Here is a 19,728-nt window from a genome sequence, read left to right as displayed (position 1 = left end):
GCTAACTTACTTTTTATGGTTGTTATGAGGATCAAATGGGTTAATATTTTTGAAGTGCCTTGTCATATTAATGCTATATAAATGCTTGTTAATTAAAAATAGACTCCCTTTTGGGATGCTACTTAAAAAATACTCTGAATATGCCTCAGAGTATATTCCTGAAATATACTCTGAAAAAATGCATATGAATACACAGGGAAATCTATATCCTAGTTCACAGAATTTATGGACACTACAAAATGCAACTCCTATACCCTTGGGGGAGGGGTATAACCCCTTCCCATAAACCCCTGTGAGGACAAAGATCAGTTTTGGAGGGGTAAAGGACAAAGGGATGGGAGGGTGGTACCATGAGAGGGTGGGAGAAGAGCAAGAACCAGGAGCTAGGGGATCTAGAACACATCTTACCATCTTCTTGTTTTGGCCAAGCCCACCTAGAATTGCCAATCATTTGCATTTGGGGAAGTTCCATCAGCTAGGAGCTGAAGTTTTCTTTAGTGATGTCATTATTAATCGTTTAATGAAAATGTTATATCAGAGTATTTACTGAGTGGTGTGACACGAAATGGTCACAGCTCAAGTAAACATAGTTTGGCTATGCCAAACTAGAAATTTTTTCATTTGTATTGCTGGTTATATAGTAAAATATGAAAATATAATTCTTAGAAGAGTGTCTTTTGCCCCAAGCCCTGAAGTGCCAATATAATAACAAAATATTATAATTTGGGGAGGGTCCCATATAGGCGTGCCTACACAGCATGGTGCCTTGTCTAGAATCATCTCTATGGAACAGTAATTCCATCCAGAGAAGGACTGCCATCAGATTACAAGTTTTGGTTGGGTCTAAAATATTCACCCAATTGGCTAGTCATATCCTCTTTAGATCCACTCACAGAAGATTAAGCCTTTACCTTTCCCATCCAACTTGAGGGTGAATGTGTTGGAAGTAAATACTCATTAGTATTACCACAGTCACAGGTTTAAGCCAACCAACCAGCTTACATTTTAAGTCTTACACCCCCACAGTATCAAATAGTGGGGAGAAAAACAAAAACTTCAGAAACACCTAGATATGACCTTGCATGAACTGGGAGCAGGTAGTTTGTTTGGGAGGTAATCCCAGGAATCAGGTGTGAGGGAGCAGGGAGAAGGCATTAGGAAAAGAAGGGAAGTCGATTAAAGGTACATTATTGAGGTGACTGCTAAATTTTTTCATGTTGTATATGATTTGTATTTGAAGGGTCACTTTAGCACATGTTTATAAGATCTGTTAAGTAATCTGTACACTAATTGGCAGTTATAACTACTACTCCAAACTTCTGGTTATAAATAATAGTCATTCAAGAAGTATTCTCAGGTCTTCCCTTCATGGACTGCTTCATTGCTCTCAGATCCATTCCTCATCTTTCCCCTGTTCTACTTTGTATCACAGGAACCTGACCCTTGCAATACTTGGATTAAATTCCCGCTCTTGAACTACCTGCCATGGGTTCCTGATTGATAGACTCAATAATGTCATCTGACAATCCAAAAATGTTTTTGAACATCTGCTAGATCCAAGGCACTGGACTGAATTCCTGGAGGATAATAAATAAAACATCAAGCACCTTAGCATATAGTTGGGGAAACAAGACATACAGTGGCAAAGTCAAATAACAGTGCCTAACAGTCTATGTTCAAATGCCAAATGAATGGTGTAGTCAGTAAATAAACTTTAAGATACAAAGAGGAGAGAGCCATCTCCATCAGTTTATGCAGCCAGGGTATGCTTTAGAGGGCCAAGAGAGCTGACATAAAAGGTCTGTCTTCTAAAACTTCCAATTTTGGAAAAAGGAGAGTGAAATTTTGTTTGAAGTCTCCTGATTTATAAATGTTGGTAAGTAGTTCAAACTATCAAAAACTTCAGTGTTAAGTCCCACTGTGTGGGCAAGATAGAACTTGTCTGGGAGCTGAATTGGGATTGTTAGCCAATGGTGTGCATTTGGTGGATGGCATACTGCTTTGGGGAAGAAGTCAGAGGCAAAGAATGTTAAGATCCCTTCCAATTAAAAGATTCCAGAGTTGTAATATTTCACTCATGTATGAGGTATTCAAGGCCTGGGAACAGTGGACATGGGAAAAAGGGACAGGGGAGAGTGAAATTAGACAATATTCAGAATAATACCCTACATTTGTATACTAGTTATGGTCTACAGAGTTTGTCATTGGAAGTGGGATAAAATAGAAGCTCAAAGGGTAGGCTCTGATGTCAACCTACCTGGGTTCAAATTCCAGCTCTACAGTGAATTGCTGGTGAGGCCTTGAACAAGTTAATACACCTTGCACAGCTGCAATTTCTAAAGCACTAAAAAGGACTAATACTAATAAATTCGTGTATTTCATAGAGTTGTTTAAATAATAAAATGTGTAAGAAGCCCTTAGTATATTAAGTCTGGATCACAGGAAGCAGTTTTCATTATTAACACACATGCATCATTTGTCTTTAATCCTTGCAACAGCTCCATGCTACAGTGAGAATGCATGCGATGGTTGACTGAATTGGAGATGAGAGGCGGGGAATGGGAGGAGTTGGGAGAAATGGCCAGAGAGTGAGCATTTGGTTTGTAGACTCAGCTCTATTGTTGAAACTAACTGGGTTTGTGATCCTTCACTTAACACCTGTGGGATTTTTCTTCATAAAGAATGGTTCCTTGCAACTCACATTTTTCATAATTTTAAGATACTGGATTTCTGAGTATAGTAGGAAGAATAATGGTTCCCGAAAGGTGTCCATGTCCCAGTGCCTGGAACCTGTAAATATGTTATCTTACATGGCAAAAGGGACTTTGCAGACATGATTAAAGTTAAAGACAAGAAGATGGAGAGATTATCATGGATTACTCTGGGTGGCAATATAATCACAAGAGTTCTTAAAATGGAATATAAAAGCAGAAGAGTGAGTCAGAGGGGTGCTGCATAAGGAGGACTCCCCATGCCATCACACAGTTGCTAGCTTTGAAGGTAAAGGAATGAGGCATGAGCCAAGAAATATGGGTGGCTTCTAGAATTTAGGAACAGCCCTCAATTTACAACTAGCGAGAAAATGAAGACCTTGGTCCTACAACCACAGGTACTGAATTCTGTCAAAATCCCCCTCAAAACAAAACACAGATTCTCCACTAGAGCCTCCAGAAAGGAATATAGCCTGCTGACACCTTGATTTTAGTCTAATGAAACACCTAGTGGACTTCTGAGACTTACAGAACTCTACCAACAATTTCCATTGTCTTAAACCACTAAGTTCATGGTAATTTGTTAGAGCAGCAACAGAAAACTAATATTACACTGAAATTTCCAGCTTAAATAATTTGGCTGGTGTTACCAGTTATACTGTCAAATTAAAACCCTGGTTAGGTATGAAGATGATGAGGGGTGACGAGAGATAAGTTCTTAGATATATTTAGTTGAAGAGGCAATGACAGTAAGGCATTCACATGGCAGTGATCAGACCACATTTGGCCAAGTGGTATTGGAGTTTGGGAGGTAGTGGCAATAACTTTGAAACAAAGTGTCAGGGAAGAAACAGGGACTCCATCTGGGGAGCCAATTTCTTGAGTTTCCAGTTCCTCTGTTTGGCTTCCATTCTATATTTATGCATGCCAAACTCCTGCTCATCATAATTGGAATATATGGACTTTGTTTTAAAAAATCACTAGGGAGTCATACTGAGTAAATTTTATAGACGCATCACAGTAATTTTATTTATTGACTTAAATTGAGACTTCAATGAATGAATAATGCTTTAGAATTTGGTCTTTGTTGGTTTCCAAAGGAAAATCTGAAAAATTTAACTGTTTTTCCTTTCTTTGTTTATGAATCTTTTTAACAATGGAAATGTTTTGTCTCCCTAAGAGTGGCATGAAGCTCAAATATATGACTCACTAGAAATGACGACCACCTCTTTGCTTGTAACAAATGGGAAATGAGTTAGGATAGAGCCCAAGAGAAACAGAGGCTGATACTCAGGAAAATGTAAGGCCTATGGGGATATCTCTATGTTAGACCATGAAGTGTGATGTGGAGCATCATAATGAGAGGCAGAAAAAGTGAATAAAATGTTAGTCACTGAGCAATTGGGCTCCTAGAAGAAGGAAAAAAATATCAAAAGAAAAAAGTAGGCAAAAACAGTTTTAAAATCCCTATTTACCAGATCTCTCCCTTCATCTCTGTACGTTACTGCTGGGAGCCCTGTAGGTTCTGTGATGGGAAAGGCCAGCTCTGCCTGTGGGGTGAGCTGGTCTATCCCCTTGAGCTACATTTCCATCAGTTTTTACCTCTTGATTGTGAGTTCATGCCTGCCCAACCTGTCTACCCAGAGATAGCCAACCAGTTTTATGGGTTTTCCAGGAAACTTCCTTCTCTGCTCTGGCTCTTGTGCTTGACTGGTCCATTTCCTCTAACATCTAAGAAAGAGGTGAAGGATTTAGCAGTGGAAAGGTTGGAACCATTGTTAGCCTCTGTTGCCCTTCGACATCACTCTTCATCCCTCTTCTCTGGTACTCAACTCTTCATCAGTGCCTTCATGCTATTCCCTGCCTGTGCCACATTCCCTCCCTACCTTACCTCACCTGCACACACTGATAGTGTCATTCTCAGAATAGCCAATATTGGATGTTGATTCTTCCCAATACTTTTCAATGTGGCTCAGTATGGTAGGTCTTTACTACATGAACACAAGAATGCAGCCAATTGGAATTAATTTATACTAAAGTGTGAATGACTGATTTCCCCCTTAGTGCTCCCAAGGGTATTTTATTTTTTTATGATAGCCATTAAGCATTGTTTATTATATACCATACCCTTTATAAAAACATTATATCTCACAACAGTCTTGTACTATATGTATTATTTTCACTATTTTATACAAAGTAAAACTTTTGAGGCTCTGAGCATTTATGTTACTCATATACTTACATAATAAAAGTTCTATAGACTGCACACAAAACCATTTGATTCTTAAGACCATGCTTGCTCTTTCAATTGTGACATGTAAAAGTCCTTAATTATGACAGCATTAAATTAAAGGCAGTCACTGTCCATGAGAATATATGTGTGAAGTACATGATTATCTCTAGAGAATTTTATAATGTAGAAAAAGTGATACTTTTGTCAGGTAATTCAACATTGAACTTTTATCAGCTCTGAACACAGACTTTAGCAAGCAGAGGACATAATAAGACTAACCAGTATCCTGTTTTCTACCAGCAATCTTCAGTTTTTCCATTAAATAATGAGTAAAACAATTTTTTGTATTATATGAGAATAATTTTTTCTTTAACTTTTTTCAATTACAGTTTACATTCAATATGATTTTCTATTAGTTTCAGGTGTACAGCATAGTGAAGTATTCCCCCTGAAAATTCCAGTACCCACCTGACACCATACATAATTATTACAGTATTATTGACTGTACTTCCTATGCTGTACTTTCTATCACCATGACTACTTTGTAACTACCAATCTGCACTTTTCAATCCCTTCACCATTCTCACCCAGTATTTTAACCCCCCTCCCCTCTATCAACCATTAATTGTTCTCTGTATCTGAGTCTGTTTCTGTTTTGTTCATTTATACTCTTCTTTAGCTTCCACATATAAGTGAAATCATATGGTATTTGTCTTTCTGTGACTGACTTATTTCACTGAGCATAATACACTCTGGGTTCATCCATGCTGTCACAAATGGTAAGACTTCATTCTTTTTATGGCCAAGTAATATTCCATTGTATATATTACCACAGTATTTTCATCCACTTGTCTATTGATAGGCACCTGGGTTAATTCCATATCTTGGATATTATGACTAATGCTGCAATGAACATAGAGGTGCTATATTCAAATTTATGTTTTGTGTTCCTTTGGATATATACCCAAAAGTGGAATCACTGGGTCATAAGGCAGATCCATTTCTCATTTTTTGAGGAACATCCATACTGTTTTCCATAGTGGTTACACCAATCTTCATTCCCACCAATAGTGCACAAGGGTTCCCTTTCCTCCACATCCTCACCAAAACTTACTGTTTGTTGATTTATTAATGATGGCCATTCTGACAGGTGTGAGGTGATACCTCATTGTGGTTTTAATTTGCATTTCTCTGATGATTAGTGACATTGAGCATCTTTTGATATGTCTATTGACCATCTGTATGTCCTCTTTGGAGAGTGTGTATTGAGATCCTCTGTCCATTTTTTAATTGGATTTTTAATTTTTATTTTTTAAAATATATTTAATTGATTATGCTATTGCTGCTGTCCCATCCCCCCTTTATTCATCTCCACACTGAACCCCCTCCCACCAACACCCTCCCCCCTTAGTTCATGTCCATGGGTTGTACATATAACCCATGGTTTCTTTGGTTTCTCCATTTCCTATACTATTCCTAACCTCCCTCTATTTTGTACCCACTATTTATGCTTCTTATTCCCTGTACCTTTTCCCCCATTCTCCCCTCTTCCCCTCCCCACTGGTAACCCTCCATGTGATCTCCATTTCTGTGGTTCTGTTCATGTTCTAGTTGCTTGCTTAGTTTGTTTTTGTTTTGTTTTGTTTTTTGGGGTTCGGTTGTTGATAGTTGTGAGTTTGTTGTCATTTTATTATTCATAGTTTTTTATCTTCTTTTCCTTAGATAAGCCCCTTTAACATTTCATATAAGAAGGGTTTGGTGATGATGAACTCCTTGAACTTGACTTTATCTGGGAAGCACTTTATCTGCCCTTCCATTCTAAATTATAGCTTTGCTGGGTAAAGTCATCTTGGATGTAGGTCCTTGCCTTTCATGACTTGGAATACTCCTTTCCAGCCCCTTCTTGCCTGCAAGGTTTCTTTGGAGAAATCAGCTGCTAGTCTTATGGGAACTCCTTTGTAGGTAACTGTCTCCTTTTCTCTTGCTGTTTTTAAGATTCTCCCCTTATCTTTAATCTTGGGTAATGTAATTATGATGTGCTTGGTATGTGCTTCCTTGGGTCCAACTTCTTTGGGACTCTCTGACCTCCCTGGACTTTCTGGAAATTTATTTCCTTTGCCAGATTAGGGAAGTTCTCACTCATTATTTTTTCAAATAAGTTTTCAATTTCTTGCTCTTCCTCTTCTCCTTCTGGCACCACTATGATTCAGATGTTGGAACATTTAAAGTTGTTCTGGAGGTTCCTGAGCCTCTCCTCATCTTTTTGAATTCTTGTTTCTTAATTGTGTTCTGGTTGAATACTTATTTCTTCCTTCTGCTCCAAGCCACTGATTTGAGTCCTAGTTTCCTTCCTGTCACTGTTGGTTCCCTGTATATTTTCCTTTAATTCACTTTTTATAGCCTTCACTCTGAACTCTATTTTGCAACCATACTCAACCATTTCTGTAAGCATCCTGATTACCAGTGTTTTGAACTATACATTTGATAGTTTGGCTATCTCTTCATTGCTTAGTTGTATTTTTTTCTGGAGCTTTGATCTGTTTCTTCATTTGGGTCTTTTTTTTCTTTGTCTCAGCATGCCTGTTACATACTAAGGGGCATCTGTTTTTTCATTTGGGCCATTTTTTTGTCTCAGCATGCCTGTTACATACTAAGGGGCGAGGCCTTAGGCATTCGCCAGGGTGGGGTAACCCACATCACTGTGTTGTGGCACTGTATGTAGGGGAGGGGTCCAAAAGAGAACAATGCTGCTTACTGAGCTCTTGGCCAGCCGACTTTCAGTCACTTCCTCTGCTACCCTCAAGCACATTGGGTTCTTCTGGTGCTAATTCCTGGGTGGGTGGGTTTCTCTAGAGAACTCTCCTGTGAGGCTGGGAGTTTCTCCTACCACTGCAACCCCCACTGGGCTTTTTAGTCTTGAGGTTTTGAGGCTTTATTTCCCTGCTCTGGAACCCTGGGTTGCACAGCCTGTTTTGCTCCCCAATTCCTCCTCCCAGTTTATCTGCACACAAGTGTGGAACTGCCCGCTGTGCCAGCTGCCATCTTGCAGCCAGTCCTCTCTGCTCCAGGGGCTAGTCTCCACCCTTCCTACTGGTCTGGATGAATGTTTCTTCTTTAACTCCTTGGTTGTCGGACTTCCATATAGATCGATTTTCTGGACTTGTGGTTGTTTTTTGTTTTTAAACTTTTTGTTATCCTTTTGGTTGTGCAAGGAGACACAATGTATCTACCTACACCTCCATATTGGCTAGAAGTTCCTATATTCAAATTGTTGGGGATTTTTTTGTGTTGAATAGTATGTATGAGTTCTTTATAAATTTTGGATATTAACCCTTTATCATATGTATCATTAGCTAATATGTTCTCCCATTCAGTGGGTTGTCTTTTCACTTTGTTAATAGTTTCCTTTGCTGTGCAAAACCTTTTTAGTTTGATATAGTGCCATTTGTTTATTTTCTTCTTTTGTTTCTCTTGGCTGAGGAGATATATATCAAAAAAAAATATTGCTAAGGGAAATGTCTGAGATTTTTCTGCCTATGTTTTCCTCTAGGAATTTTATGGTTTTGAATCCTACACTTAAGTCTTTAATCCATTTTTGGTTTATTCTTGTATAACGTGGTCTAATTTCATTTTTTGCATGTATCTGTCCAATTTTCCCAATATCATTTGTTGAACAGATTGTTTTTGACGTGTTGTATATTCTTGTGTCCTTTGTCAAATGTGAATTGACCACATATGTGTGGGTTTATTTCTGGGTTCTCTATTCTGTTCCATGATCTATGTGTCTGTTTTTATGTCAGTACCATGCTGTTTTGATTACTATGTTCTTGTAGTATAGTTTGATACCAGGTACCATGATTTCTCCAACTTTGTTCTTTTTCAAGATTGCTGAAGCTATTTGGGGTCTTTTGTGATTTCACATAAATTTTTGGATTATTTGTTCTAGTTCTTTGAAATATACCATTGGTATTTTGATAGGAATTGCATTGAATCTATAGATTGCTTTGGGTAGTATGGACATTTTAATAATGTTAATTCTTCCTATCCATGGTCATGGTATATGCTTCCATTTATTTTATCCCCCCCCCCAACCGCCCCTCCTTCCATTTATTTGTATCTTCAGTTTCATTCTTCTGTGTCTTATAATTTTCCAAGTACAGTAATTTTCCTTTACCTCCTTGGTTAAATTTATTCCTAGGTATTTTATTTCTATATTTTTATGAAATTGTAGATGGGATTGTTTTCTTAGCTTCCCTTTCTGATACTGGTGTATAAAAATGCAATCTACTTGTAGATACTTATTATGTAATTTGCTACTTTACTGAATTTATTTATCAGTTGTAGTAGTTTTTTGGGTGGACTCTTTAGAGCTCTTTCTATACAGTACCATGTGATCTGCAAATAAAATGACAGTTTGTCTTCTTATTTTCCAATTTGAATGCCCTTTATTGCTTCTTTTTGTCTGATTGCTGTGGCTAGAACTTCCAGTACAATGTTGAATAAGAATGGTAAAAGTGGACATCCCTATCTTATTCCTGATCTTAGGAGAAATGCTTTTAGTTTTTCCCCATTGAGTATAATGTTAGCTGTAGGTTTGTCATATATGGCCTTTATTATGTTGAGATATGTTCCCTCTATTCACCCTTTGCTGAAAGTTTTTATTGTAAATGGTGGCTGAATTTTGTCTAATGTTTTTTATACATCTATTGAAACGATCGTATTATTTTTATCCTTCGCTTTGTATATGTGGTATATCACATTAATTGATTTGCAGATATTGTGTCACCCTTGCATCACAGGAATAAATCTCACTTGATCATGGTGTATGATCTTTTTAATGTATTGCTGGATTCAGTTTGCTAATATTTTGTTGAGGATTTTGGCATCTATGTTTATCAGAGATATTGACCTATAAATTACTTTCTTTGTAGTGTCTTTATCCAATTTTGGAATTAGGATAATGCTGGCTTCATGAAATGAGCTTGAGAGTCTTCCCTCCTCTTGAGTTTTTTGGAATAGTTTGAGAAGGAGAGGAGTTAGTTCTTTGAATGTTTGGTAAATTCACCTGTGAAGCTATCCTGTACAGGATTTTGGCTTGTTGGAAGTTTTTTTTATTACTGCTTCAATTTCATTACTTGTGATTTGTCCATTCAGATTGTCTGTTTCTTCTTGATTCAGTTTTTGGAGATTCTATGTTTCTAGGAATTTATTCATCTGTTGCAGGTTGTCTAATTTGTTGGCATATAGCTGTTTGTAATATTTTCTGATAATTCTTTGTACTTCTGTGGTGTAAGTTCTTATTTCTCCTCTTTCATTTCTGATTTTATTTATTTGGGTCCTCTCTCTTTTTTTCTTGATGAGTCTGGTTAAAGGTTTATCAATCTTGTTAATGTTTTCAAAGAGCCAGCTCTCTCCCAAAAGTATTTTAAAAATTAAACTCCTGTTAACAGGTTCTTTGGCTGGTGAAATATTAAAGTAAAATGAGGTATATATTGAAGGGCAGAGACTAAGTAGAGGCAATTCCAATTAAATTAGGCCATCAAGTCACTAACTTCTCTGGGTACATGGAGAAGAATCAGGTTACATGTAGTTTATGTGATATGGTCCTTCTTATGTGATATAGTCCTTCTTATGCATATAAATACATATTGAACAAAATGGATTTGAATTCTGCAGGTCCAGTTATGTGTGGATTTTTTTCAATAGATACTGTCAATATACCTTCCTTCTGATTGTCTTAATATTTTCTCTAGCTTACTTTACATGATATAAGAATATAGTACATTATACATGTGGCAAACAAAATATATGTTAATCAATTGTTTATGTTATTGGTAAGGCTTCTTCTGGTCAACAGTAGGCCATTAGCAGTTAAGTTTTTTGGGAGTCAAAAATTATACATGTATTCTCAATTGCACAGAGGGTTGTTGACCCCAGTCCCTGCTTTGCTCTAGGGTCAACTATATATATGTAGATATGCACGTACACATAGAAAGACAGAGAAAAGAATATATGTCAAAATGTTAACGCCATTTATCTCTGGGTGGTGAAATTATAGGCGGTTTTAATTTTCTTCTTTTTGTTTATCTGTAATTTCTGAAGTTTCTCCAATAAGTGTGTATTATTTTTCATAGAGAAAAAGTAGGATTACTTTTCTTTTAAGGAATACAGCAGTTCTTGTAGTTTATACGCACAGAGGCATCTGATCTAGTTTAACACATAAGAAAGAAGTAGCTTAAAAGGTATAAAGTCTGTGCTAATAGGTATAAAAAAGAAGCACAGTTAATAGAAGTTGAATTTATACAAATGTATATATTTATTTTTACAAATTGTAATGAATGTTAGCAAAACCAACTATAGTTCTTAGTCATCACTTTTAGTTTAAAATGTCCTAAACCATTATATAACAAAATATATAGAGCACCATCAATAGTTAAATTGGAAGATTGCTTTATCAGAGATACATCTTTGTAGAGAATTGAAAAGTACTGATTAGGCTGTTGAAAATAATAGCAAATTAACATACTGCCCTCTTTTGGTAGCTGTTTATAATTCATTTTACATTCACTCCCATTAAAGATGTTATTCTCCTACAAATTTATGCAGAAACTAAGGTAATTTTAAATCACCTTTTTCCTCAACAGAGAATGCTGATAATTCCAGCTTGTTACCACTATTTGGTAAGACTGTTATTTCATGACTTTGGGGAATTTCAGGAAAATATTCCAAAAGTTCTCCATGCAATATGGCACATAGTCAGATACAGCAAAATTGTTTTTTTCCATGAAGCTTAGTTACGTTAAATTCTGTCATTAAACCTACACCTGAAAAGTCAGTAGCAAACACAAGCAAACAGGCATATTGTTCCCACACATTGCTGGAAAAAGCTGGGGAGTAAATTGTGGGTTTTCATTATGGTAACTGGTTAAGTTCTTCAATGTTATTTTTAGTATTCTAGTTCACAAGTCTCCTGAAGAGCATCAAGAACATAAACATGCTGAATGTTCTTATATTTGAGGGATGAGATATCCTCTTAAATTTCCTCAGTAGCCCCACTGAATGAATATGTTTCAAAAGGCTTCTAAGGGCTTAGCACTCATAAGAATGGGAAGACAAATAAATTAAAGAGAAATTTATAACCAAGACCCATCTTGGCAGGAACCAGGAACAGAACCTGCATTCGAGACTACTAGCTGGAATGGGACCTCAGGGATAAAGTGGTCCAGCCCCATCCCTTAGTTGATGACATGAAGCCTGGAGCAGCTGAGTAACTTGTCTAAGGTCACACAATACTTGCCCCACACCACACAGAGATGTCTTCTCTGACTCTTACTTCTGTATTCTTTCTGGTATACCATATGTTACAGAACAATCTTTTGTAGTAAGGAGTGAGTCAACTAACACTCTATTCTTTGTTGTGTGAAAGTGAGCTTCTACTGTTATTAATTAATTTAAACAACATAATAATAGCTATTACTTCTTATGAACATACTACATGCCTGGAAGTCTTCAGACATCTCCTTTTGCCTCCAATCTTGCAGCACAGGAATCATTATATTCATGTTAGAGATGAAATACTGAGGGTCAGAGAGGATAAAACTTGTTCATGTTTACACATTCTCTGGAGCCAGACTACTTGGGTTTGAATTCAGCTGCCACCCTCCTACCCCCATTTGCTAGCTGTGTGATGTTGGGCAAGTTCTTTCACCTTTCTGTGCCTCAGTTTCTTCACCTGTAAATTGGGGAGAATAACAGTACCTGTTTCATGGGGTAACTGAACATGTAATGAGATAATACATGTGCCTAGCACAGAGTAAACCTTCAATAAGTAGTAACTGTCATTATTCTGGGTTATTAAGAAATGGGGCAAAGATTCATACCCAAGACTGCAAGTCTCCAAATCCCTAAGCTCTCTTTACTTTGCATTTTGCCCCCTTATTCTGAAGCTTCTAGAGTAAAAGGAACCACTGTATTTTTCTTCTGGTACAATAGCCCTCATCAGACTTAATCATAGTGATAGCTTTGCAAAATCTTGTTTGTATGGAATGGAATATGGAGCTTTGGAGGGACACATTGATTCCAGTTACAGCCTGGGTTCTGGGTGCCCTGGGGGAGAGCTGCACTAACTGGAAGGTAAGAGTCAGTGTAGATCAGGGACAGCTGTACCCACAGGCCTCTTCTTTGGATGGCTTCACCAATCATTGACATTTAGAAAAACTAATAGTCACTAATTAAGCATCAAATTTGGCCAAGTATTTTGTTCTGCCACAAGAGCAAAGGATTCCACATCCACATTTTGAATCTTACTGCTCAGGAACTTACTTCTGAAGCAATGTCCTTGGTAATCAAAAAAATGTAGTAAATGACAAAATATGGGATGAATAATGTAGGACAGACAGGGTGTGTGTATTTCAGTCAAGGCATGAGCAGTCTAAAACAGACAGACCAGCCAAGCAACTTGACACACCCAAATGTCCTTACAGGCTAAATATCAGGCTCCCCACTGCAAAGCTTAAGTTGTAAAATGTTTCTGTTTATTTTTCCTGTGTATATATAGAGGTCAAGCCATTGGATGTTTTTAATATTTCAACAAGTAAAATGTGTGTAGTAGACTGATCCCTTAGCCTAAGTGGAGTTATTCCATGGTAAATGTATAACTTTAAAATAAGTTACCAGGAAATTGTGTTAGGTAGTACAATATTGAGTGGTAGCAGTATTTTTTTTTTTAATCCTGAATTCCCTATGGGAAGAATTGCCAGGGATCATTATAACTGAATGAAGCCAATGTGCCAATATCTTTCATAATTGTAGTTTGACAAACCATTTAAAGTATAAAATGTTTTCTAGAAAACTCTGGCTGAAAAATATTTGAAAGTAGTATGCCTCGTATTTAGCTGTGGCTCCTAAATTTATTTCCATAAATATTCCATAAGTAGGAGCAGGCTTTGTGATAATGAGTCTTGGGTTCTTCATCTGTAAACTGAGACAGTTGGGTTCTTTACAATTAAAAGTATACTAGGTGATTATAGGCCTTGCAGATTTAATTACATATTGGTGTCATAGAATGTTTTCCACTTCTTTTCATGATGATATCTCAAAAGTTCTAACTTCTTAAAATACAATCATGTTTCAAAATATTAATTTGAAAAATTTGTGTTTTTTTTCTCCAGCAGCTGACTCTGTTATTGGTTTTGTCTCCTACCCTAATGGTACTCCAGGCAAGATTTTGAAAAAATTTAAACCTAGATTTAGCCCAATTTGTTAAGTTTTTAATTTAATTATATCTTTGTATTGTTTCTTTCCTCGGAACAAAAGAGGTTGAAACTACAAGGCTAAATGGTAAGAATTTTTCTGAAGCAAGTGAAAATTGATAACCCTTAATACAAATATAAGTATAAAGGATGTTATTGAAAGTTTCCATATATGAAAAAGAAAAAACAAAAAGAAAAACCCGCAAAATCCCCCAAGACTTTCAGCCCTGGAGAGCAACTTAAACTTTCTGATTAAATGATAAAATTCTTATTATCATAGAGGGAAGACAGTCCTCCATCACTCTAACTGTTCTGTAAAAGAAAAGAAATGTTGATCACATTTTGAGTGCCCTATTTCACTTGCTCACCAACACAATACCAACACATTTTATATGACAGGTTGCTTAAATGTGAAAAGCACATCCAGTGACTTCAATATGATTCAGCATGCCTTTGGAGGCACAGAGTGTTCAAAAACAGCCTTTTTACAGATGATTTTTATCAATTTTAAAATAGTATGAAATAAAAAGAAAACTGGCTACATTAAGCTTGCAAAAAGGGCAAAGAACTAGGTAATATTTGAGAGGGGTAGGCAGGCAGCACATTCTGTTCCCTCCTCTTTGTGGGTAGACAGCCTTCCATCTTATTGCAGTTGAAGCCCAGCACTTTTCACAATCCCTTAGTTAAAATAAGATCTCACCATGTGGTTGGCAGTTAAGGAGCTAAATAATCGTAGATGCAGCTCACACTGATCAAAACTGGTTTAAATTCAATTTTGGTCCAAAGGGAAGGGCAAGACATTATCATTTTTATGTGAAATTACTTTTTACAGTGAAAGAACATATTCAAAATAGCATTGGCAATAATTTTTGAATCCCATTTTATGTGCATAAAAGTGTGATAGTGTAATACATGCCTTTCCCCCCTAAAGTTTCATCAGGAATAATAAATTCTCAAGTGCTTTTTGTTCAAAGAAATACCAATAGAATAGATTTTAAATTGGATCTTAAGTGAAACAAGATGAAAATAATAGTTCCTAAAAGTTAGTTGAATATAATGTTCAAGAATTCCAAATTTAAAGTAGAATGACTTTTATAAGAGTAAACTACATTAAGTAAAAATATATTAAGCAATCATGGGACTACCTATTAAAGTTAGTATTAACTGTGAAAATATCATATCCCTTAGAAACTTTCATTGTAATAGAGAAAAAGGGGATAAAATATTAAACTACAAAACTACATAAATGAGATTATTTTAAATCTAATAATTACAGGAGTGTTGCTATGTTTTAGACACATAATTTGTATTTAGGAAACACATTTTGAATGAATGAATGAATACTTGCTCAGGAATTGTCTCCGGGAATTGGGGAATGAATAGTGTGTTGAGGGGATGGGCAGCAAATACATTTGGGAGTGTCAGTTGGCTTTTGTAAAACTCTCTAATTTCTCTGGGATTTGGAGAAAAGTGAAATGTTTAAGGAACCTAGAAAGATGCATGTATTTATTAATCATGCTAGTACTTAGGCTAATTTTTATTATTTTATTTCAGATACTACTTCAACCATGTTATCTGCTTTAAACAAGACAGGTAATACCGAGTTATTTCTAAATATAATAGCTGTCTTCTGTGGCTTCTTGAGTTTCTAACTTATGTGGCCTTTTGGATTAGTAAAGGTTATCTTCTTGCCCACTTCCTGTGCCTTCAACTGTTGATTTAGTACTCATTTTACTTTGACTTTGAACTGTAATTCTGGTGTTACCACACTGTAGAGCTTCCAAATTGCTATGGCCATAGCACTCCATTTAAAATAATATTTTTAGTATAATAGTAATATATCTTAGCTCACAAAAATGGAGAATAGAGAAAATACAAAGGAAATATAATTCATCTTTAATGTTACTTTCCTAAGACTATCACTGTTAATTTGGTATATTTCCATTCAGTATCATCTGTACATACACACAGTCATACTTTACCTAGATTATTAAATCTCACCCTTTTGACTTCATATTAAGTTATAAGTATTTTCTAGTGTCCTTTACTCTTAATGACTTAATAATATTCCATTATGTATCATATGTTGACCATTAGAGTTATTTATACTTTTTAAATAGAAGTTGTTGCAATAAATATCCTTTTGCCAACATCTTTGCATTTGTCCCTGATTTCCATAGGATGCATTCTAAGGATTATATTTAATGGATCAGCATTATTATATTTTAAGGCCTTTGATACCTACTGCCCAATTACTTTCTAGAAAGGTTGTACCCAGCAACATTCCTGCCAGTAGTGGCTAAGAATGTCTGTGTCACTGTACCTTTGCTGAGAGCTGAGTCTATATCATATATTTTAAATTTTTCTCTCAATTTCTTTGGTTATATTTTACATTTTTTATTATTGTGAGATTGAAAATGTTCCCACAAAGCACTTTTGTTACTAGAACTGGGAGTTCATTTTACAGTTATATCTTGTTTGCTCTGAAAAGGAAAGTCTCAGGGCAAACAAATAATGTATTTAAAGGATTCTCCATGACAATACAAAATGCTATCAGCTTCTATAATTACCACCAATCATTGCCTATGGGTCAGTCACACTGAAACAGAAACTCATTAATAACACATACACAAACGAGGTTTCTGAAACTGTCAGTGTAACATCATCATTCTTGAATGCTTCTCTAAGATCTGAGCTTTGTGTTATCTTCAGAATTTCCCACTCAATCTAGGAGACAGAGCTTCTTTGTAAATCTGTGCCCTGAACACAGCCTCTTCTTATTGGCCATCCTTATAGCCAGGATTTCTGAGCCTGGTTGTCCATTTTCTGGGAAATTAACTTTGGGCTCTGTCCCTGAAATGTGTTGGGAAGATATTTCTAAAGTTTGCTTCTTCAGAATGTGTTAATATTCACCTGTGAGTCACTGATTTACAACAGTTCTGTCCTGGTTCTTCAGAATGTGTTAATATTCACCTGTGAGTCACTGATTTACAACAGTTCTGTCCTGGTTGTGTGAGCTTATTGTATGACTTTAGTTGGATAGTTTCAACCTCTCTGAGAATAATTGTATCTATCAATATGATGGGAATAGTATAGTATTAACTCTTAGAGAAAATAGCAGGACACTGTTGATTGTAGAGTATAGTAGAAATATTTTAGATGCTGTGTTTACTGCTTCCATTAATTTTTATTCTGAATCACTTCATCTTTACATTCTATCACCTAAGGGTCCTGATAGTGACTTAATTCTACATCTCTGAAGTGTTAGGTCCTCATTAATTTGTCTGGCTGCAACAGAGCATGGAAACTGCAATAGAATTACACAAGCAGTGGGGTGTGTAGTGGGTGTGATCTAACTGGGTAAACATAGGAATCTAAATCCCAGACCCACCCTGTGCCAATGCTGTATGATCTGTGTATGTGATTCCCATTCATTATGCTGAGACCAATAATGTCTTAAAGGTATCAACAGTATGATTTTCTTAGCACTTCACTAAAATGATACTCATGGCAAATTGTTTTTTAAAAATAGGAAACAATTCTGCTCTAATGTTTAAATTGCTTCTTTACAGAAAAAACTAAAATCACTATAGTAAAAACCTTCAATGTATCAGGTATGACTTATCAATATCAAGACTTTCTTTTTTATAACTAAAGTAAAATTAAGCAAATGGCTGATGTTAATGTTTTCTTTCTCTTTTTTCCTACCTTTTAAAAATGAAATCTGTTCTTAATGAATAGATGTTTATGCACTGGGTACTTGAAGTTATACTAAGTGTTTGGGGCTATAATAGCAATGATCAGACAAAATCCCTTCCCTCAAGAATCTTCTAGTTTGTGGGGAGAGACAAGGCAAACAAACAGATAATTAACATAAACATGTTGTATGCAGATAAAAGCAATGATTACACAAGTGTTTCTGACATGGTTAAGATGCATGGGAGATAGAAGGGCAAACGTTTATCAATGGGCTGCAGTTTATGAACAAAAGATTCTTAAAGAAGTGAACTTCAATCTCTTTTTTAAATTAAAAAATGGGGGATGTGCTTTTAGGTACTTAGCAAGACTAGGTATACATGACATGCTTAACAAAGGTTTCAGGTTGATTTAAAGCAGAGGTTGACAAACTATGGCCTATGGGCCAATATATATTATATATATATATATATATATATATATATATATACACACACACACACACATTATAAATATATATATATATATTTATAATCTATGGCTACTTTTCCATTACAATGAATGGTAGAGTTGAATAGTTATGATGAGGACTTATGGCCCCAAAAGCCTAAAATATTTACTATTTGACCCTTTACAGACAAAGTTTTCTCACGCATGATTTAAAGGACAACCTGTGGCCATGTACTTGGAGGAAATTATAGATAACAGCCCTACCAATAGGAAGGAACATTTTCAGTATGAATAAGCAGCAAAAGGCACACATCACTGGAAATGCAGGTGCCACTAAAATTTATAAAATTATGAGATGTGATAGAGTGAAAAGCTTAGTAAGCAATAGACTGACCGTTGTAAGAAACATTTAAAGCATTACTACCCACTATCTATATATTATATAATTGCACATTATATATTTCTAGTGAGTTATATCCATAAGCAAGTATATTTAAAATGAAATCATTCTCTTTTGATGTGGGTAACATTGCTGTGAAACAATATAGAAATCTACCTGTCAGGTAACTTTTTGCATCTAAATTCAGTTTGTTGACAGAATCAAAACTTAGCTGAACTGTGATGCTTACACACCACAAGTCAACTAAATCACTCTGGCAGAAACCATATCATTCACAGTAATTCAAGTTACAATTTTAGTCTGTGTCCAAACTAGTCCTCTTAGGAAAGAATTAAGCACTCATAAAATGCAATGGAAATAAAATAGCAATCAGGCATTGTGTATATAACTTCTACCAAACCAAACCTAACAAGGATACAAAAAACATTCCTTAATGTAGTAACCTTTTTCCCTTGGCAGTTTGCTTAGTACATTGTCAGCATTTGGCCTTCATATTTACTATATACAGTCTTCTTATACTCCACCAAAAGTATTAAATTAAGGAAAGATTCTTACAGTAGCAAACCTTAAATTCCTTTTAATCAAAGAAGAGATGCACTTCTCCTTTCACCTTTGGTGAAAGTGTTTCTCTGGTTAACATGTATGAAGTTTTTGGTCTAATGTGGCTTATTTCATCTCCCACCCATCTCTGCCTTCTGTGTATGCCTGTGTGGTCTGTTGTCCTGGCCATCACTGCATTTTGCCCTCACTATAACTCTTTTTTTTTTTTTTTTACTGGCTAGTATCACTCATTAGATTGTAAGCTCATTAAGACCAAGATCTATATTTGGAACCTTGCAAAACCTGTAGAATATGGTTGGCACTCAGCAAATTTTTTAAAAATTTTGTATGTTTTGCCCATATGAAATGATATCATAACATTCATATTATTCCATACATACATTTGTATAAGGAGCTGAGACCAGCATTAGAGTGTTCATGTACTCC

At 35.8% G+C, this 19,728-nt stretch overlaps 1 protein-coding gene and 1 long non-coding RNA gene across 12 annotated transcripts in view; one reads left to right on the top strand and one right to left on the bottom strand.

Moving 5' to 3' along the window:
* ADGRG2 (adhesion G protein-coupled receptor G2) overlaps positions 1-19,728 on the top strand; it is an 83,780-nt gene that overhangs the window by 25,178 nt on the left and 38,874 nt on the right. Inside the window, exons 3-7 of one of the 11 annotated variants that reach the window (XM_028522191.2) lie at positions 11,589-11,624; positions 14,118-14,153; positions 14,260-14,283; positions 15,750-15,788; positions 17,768-17,809. In XM_028522191.2, the coding sequence (XP_028377992.2) occupies positions 11,589-11,624; positions 14,118-14,153; positions 14,260-14,283; positions 15,750-15,788; positions 17,768-17,809 (177 nt within the window). Of the gene's footprint in view, positions 1-11,588; positions 11,625-14,114; positions 14,163-14,259; positions 14,284-15,749; positions 15,789-17,767; positions 17,810-19,728 lie in introns of all 11 variants that reach the window. The other 10 variants (XM_036016941.1, XM_036016942.1, XM_036016940.1 and 7 more) reach the window with 10 other exon arrangements.
* Positions 1-19,728, bottom strand: part of LOC118498571 — a 73,238-nt gene that overhangs the window by 25,255 nt on the left and 28,255 nt on the right. The gene's annotated exons all lie outside the window — the stretch shown is intronic.

The sequence above is a fragment of the Phyllostomus discolor genome, chromosome X, assembly GCF_004126475.2.
Source record: "Phyllostomus discolor isolate MPI-MPIP mPhyDis1 chromosome X, mPhyDis1.pri.v3, whole genome shotgun sequence".
In the NCBI taxonomy this organism is placed as follows: domain Eukaryota; kingdom Metazoa; phylum Chordata; class Mammalia; order Chiroptera; family Phyllostomidae; genus Phyllostomus; species Phyllostomus discolor.
The sequence above is the reverse complement of the archived record's forward strand: the minus strand, read 5'-3'. Positions and strand labels throughout refer to the sequence as shown.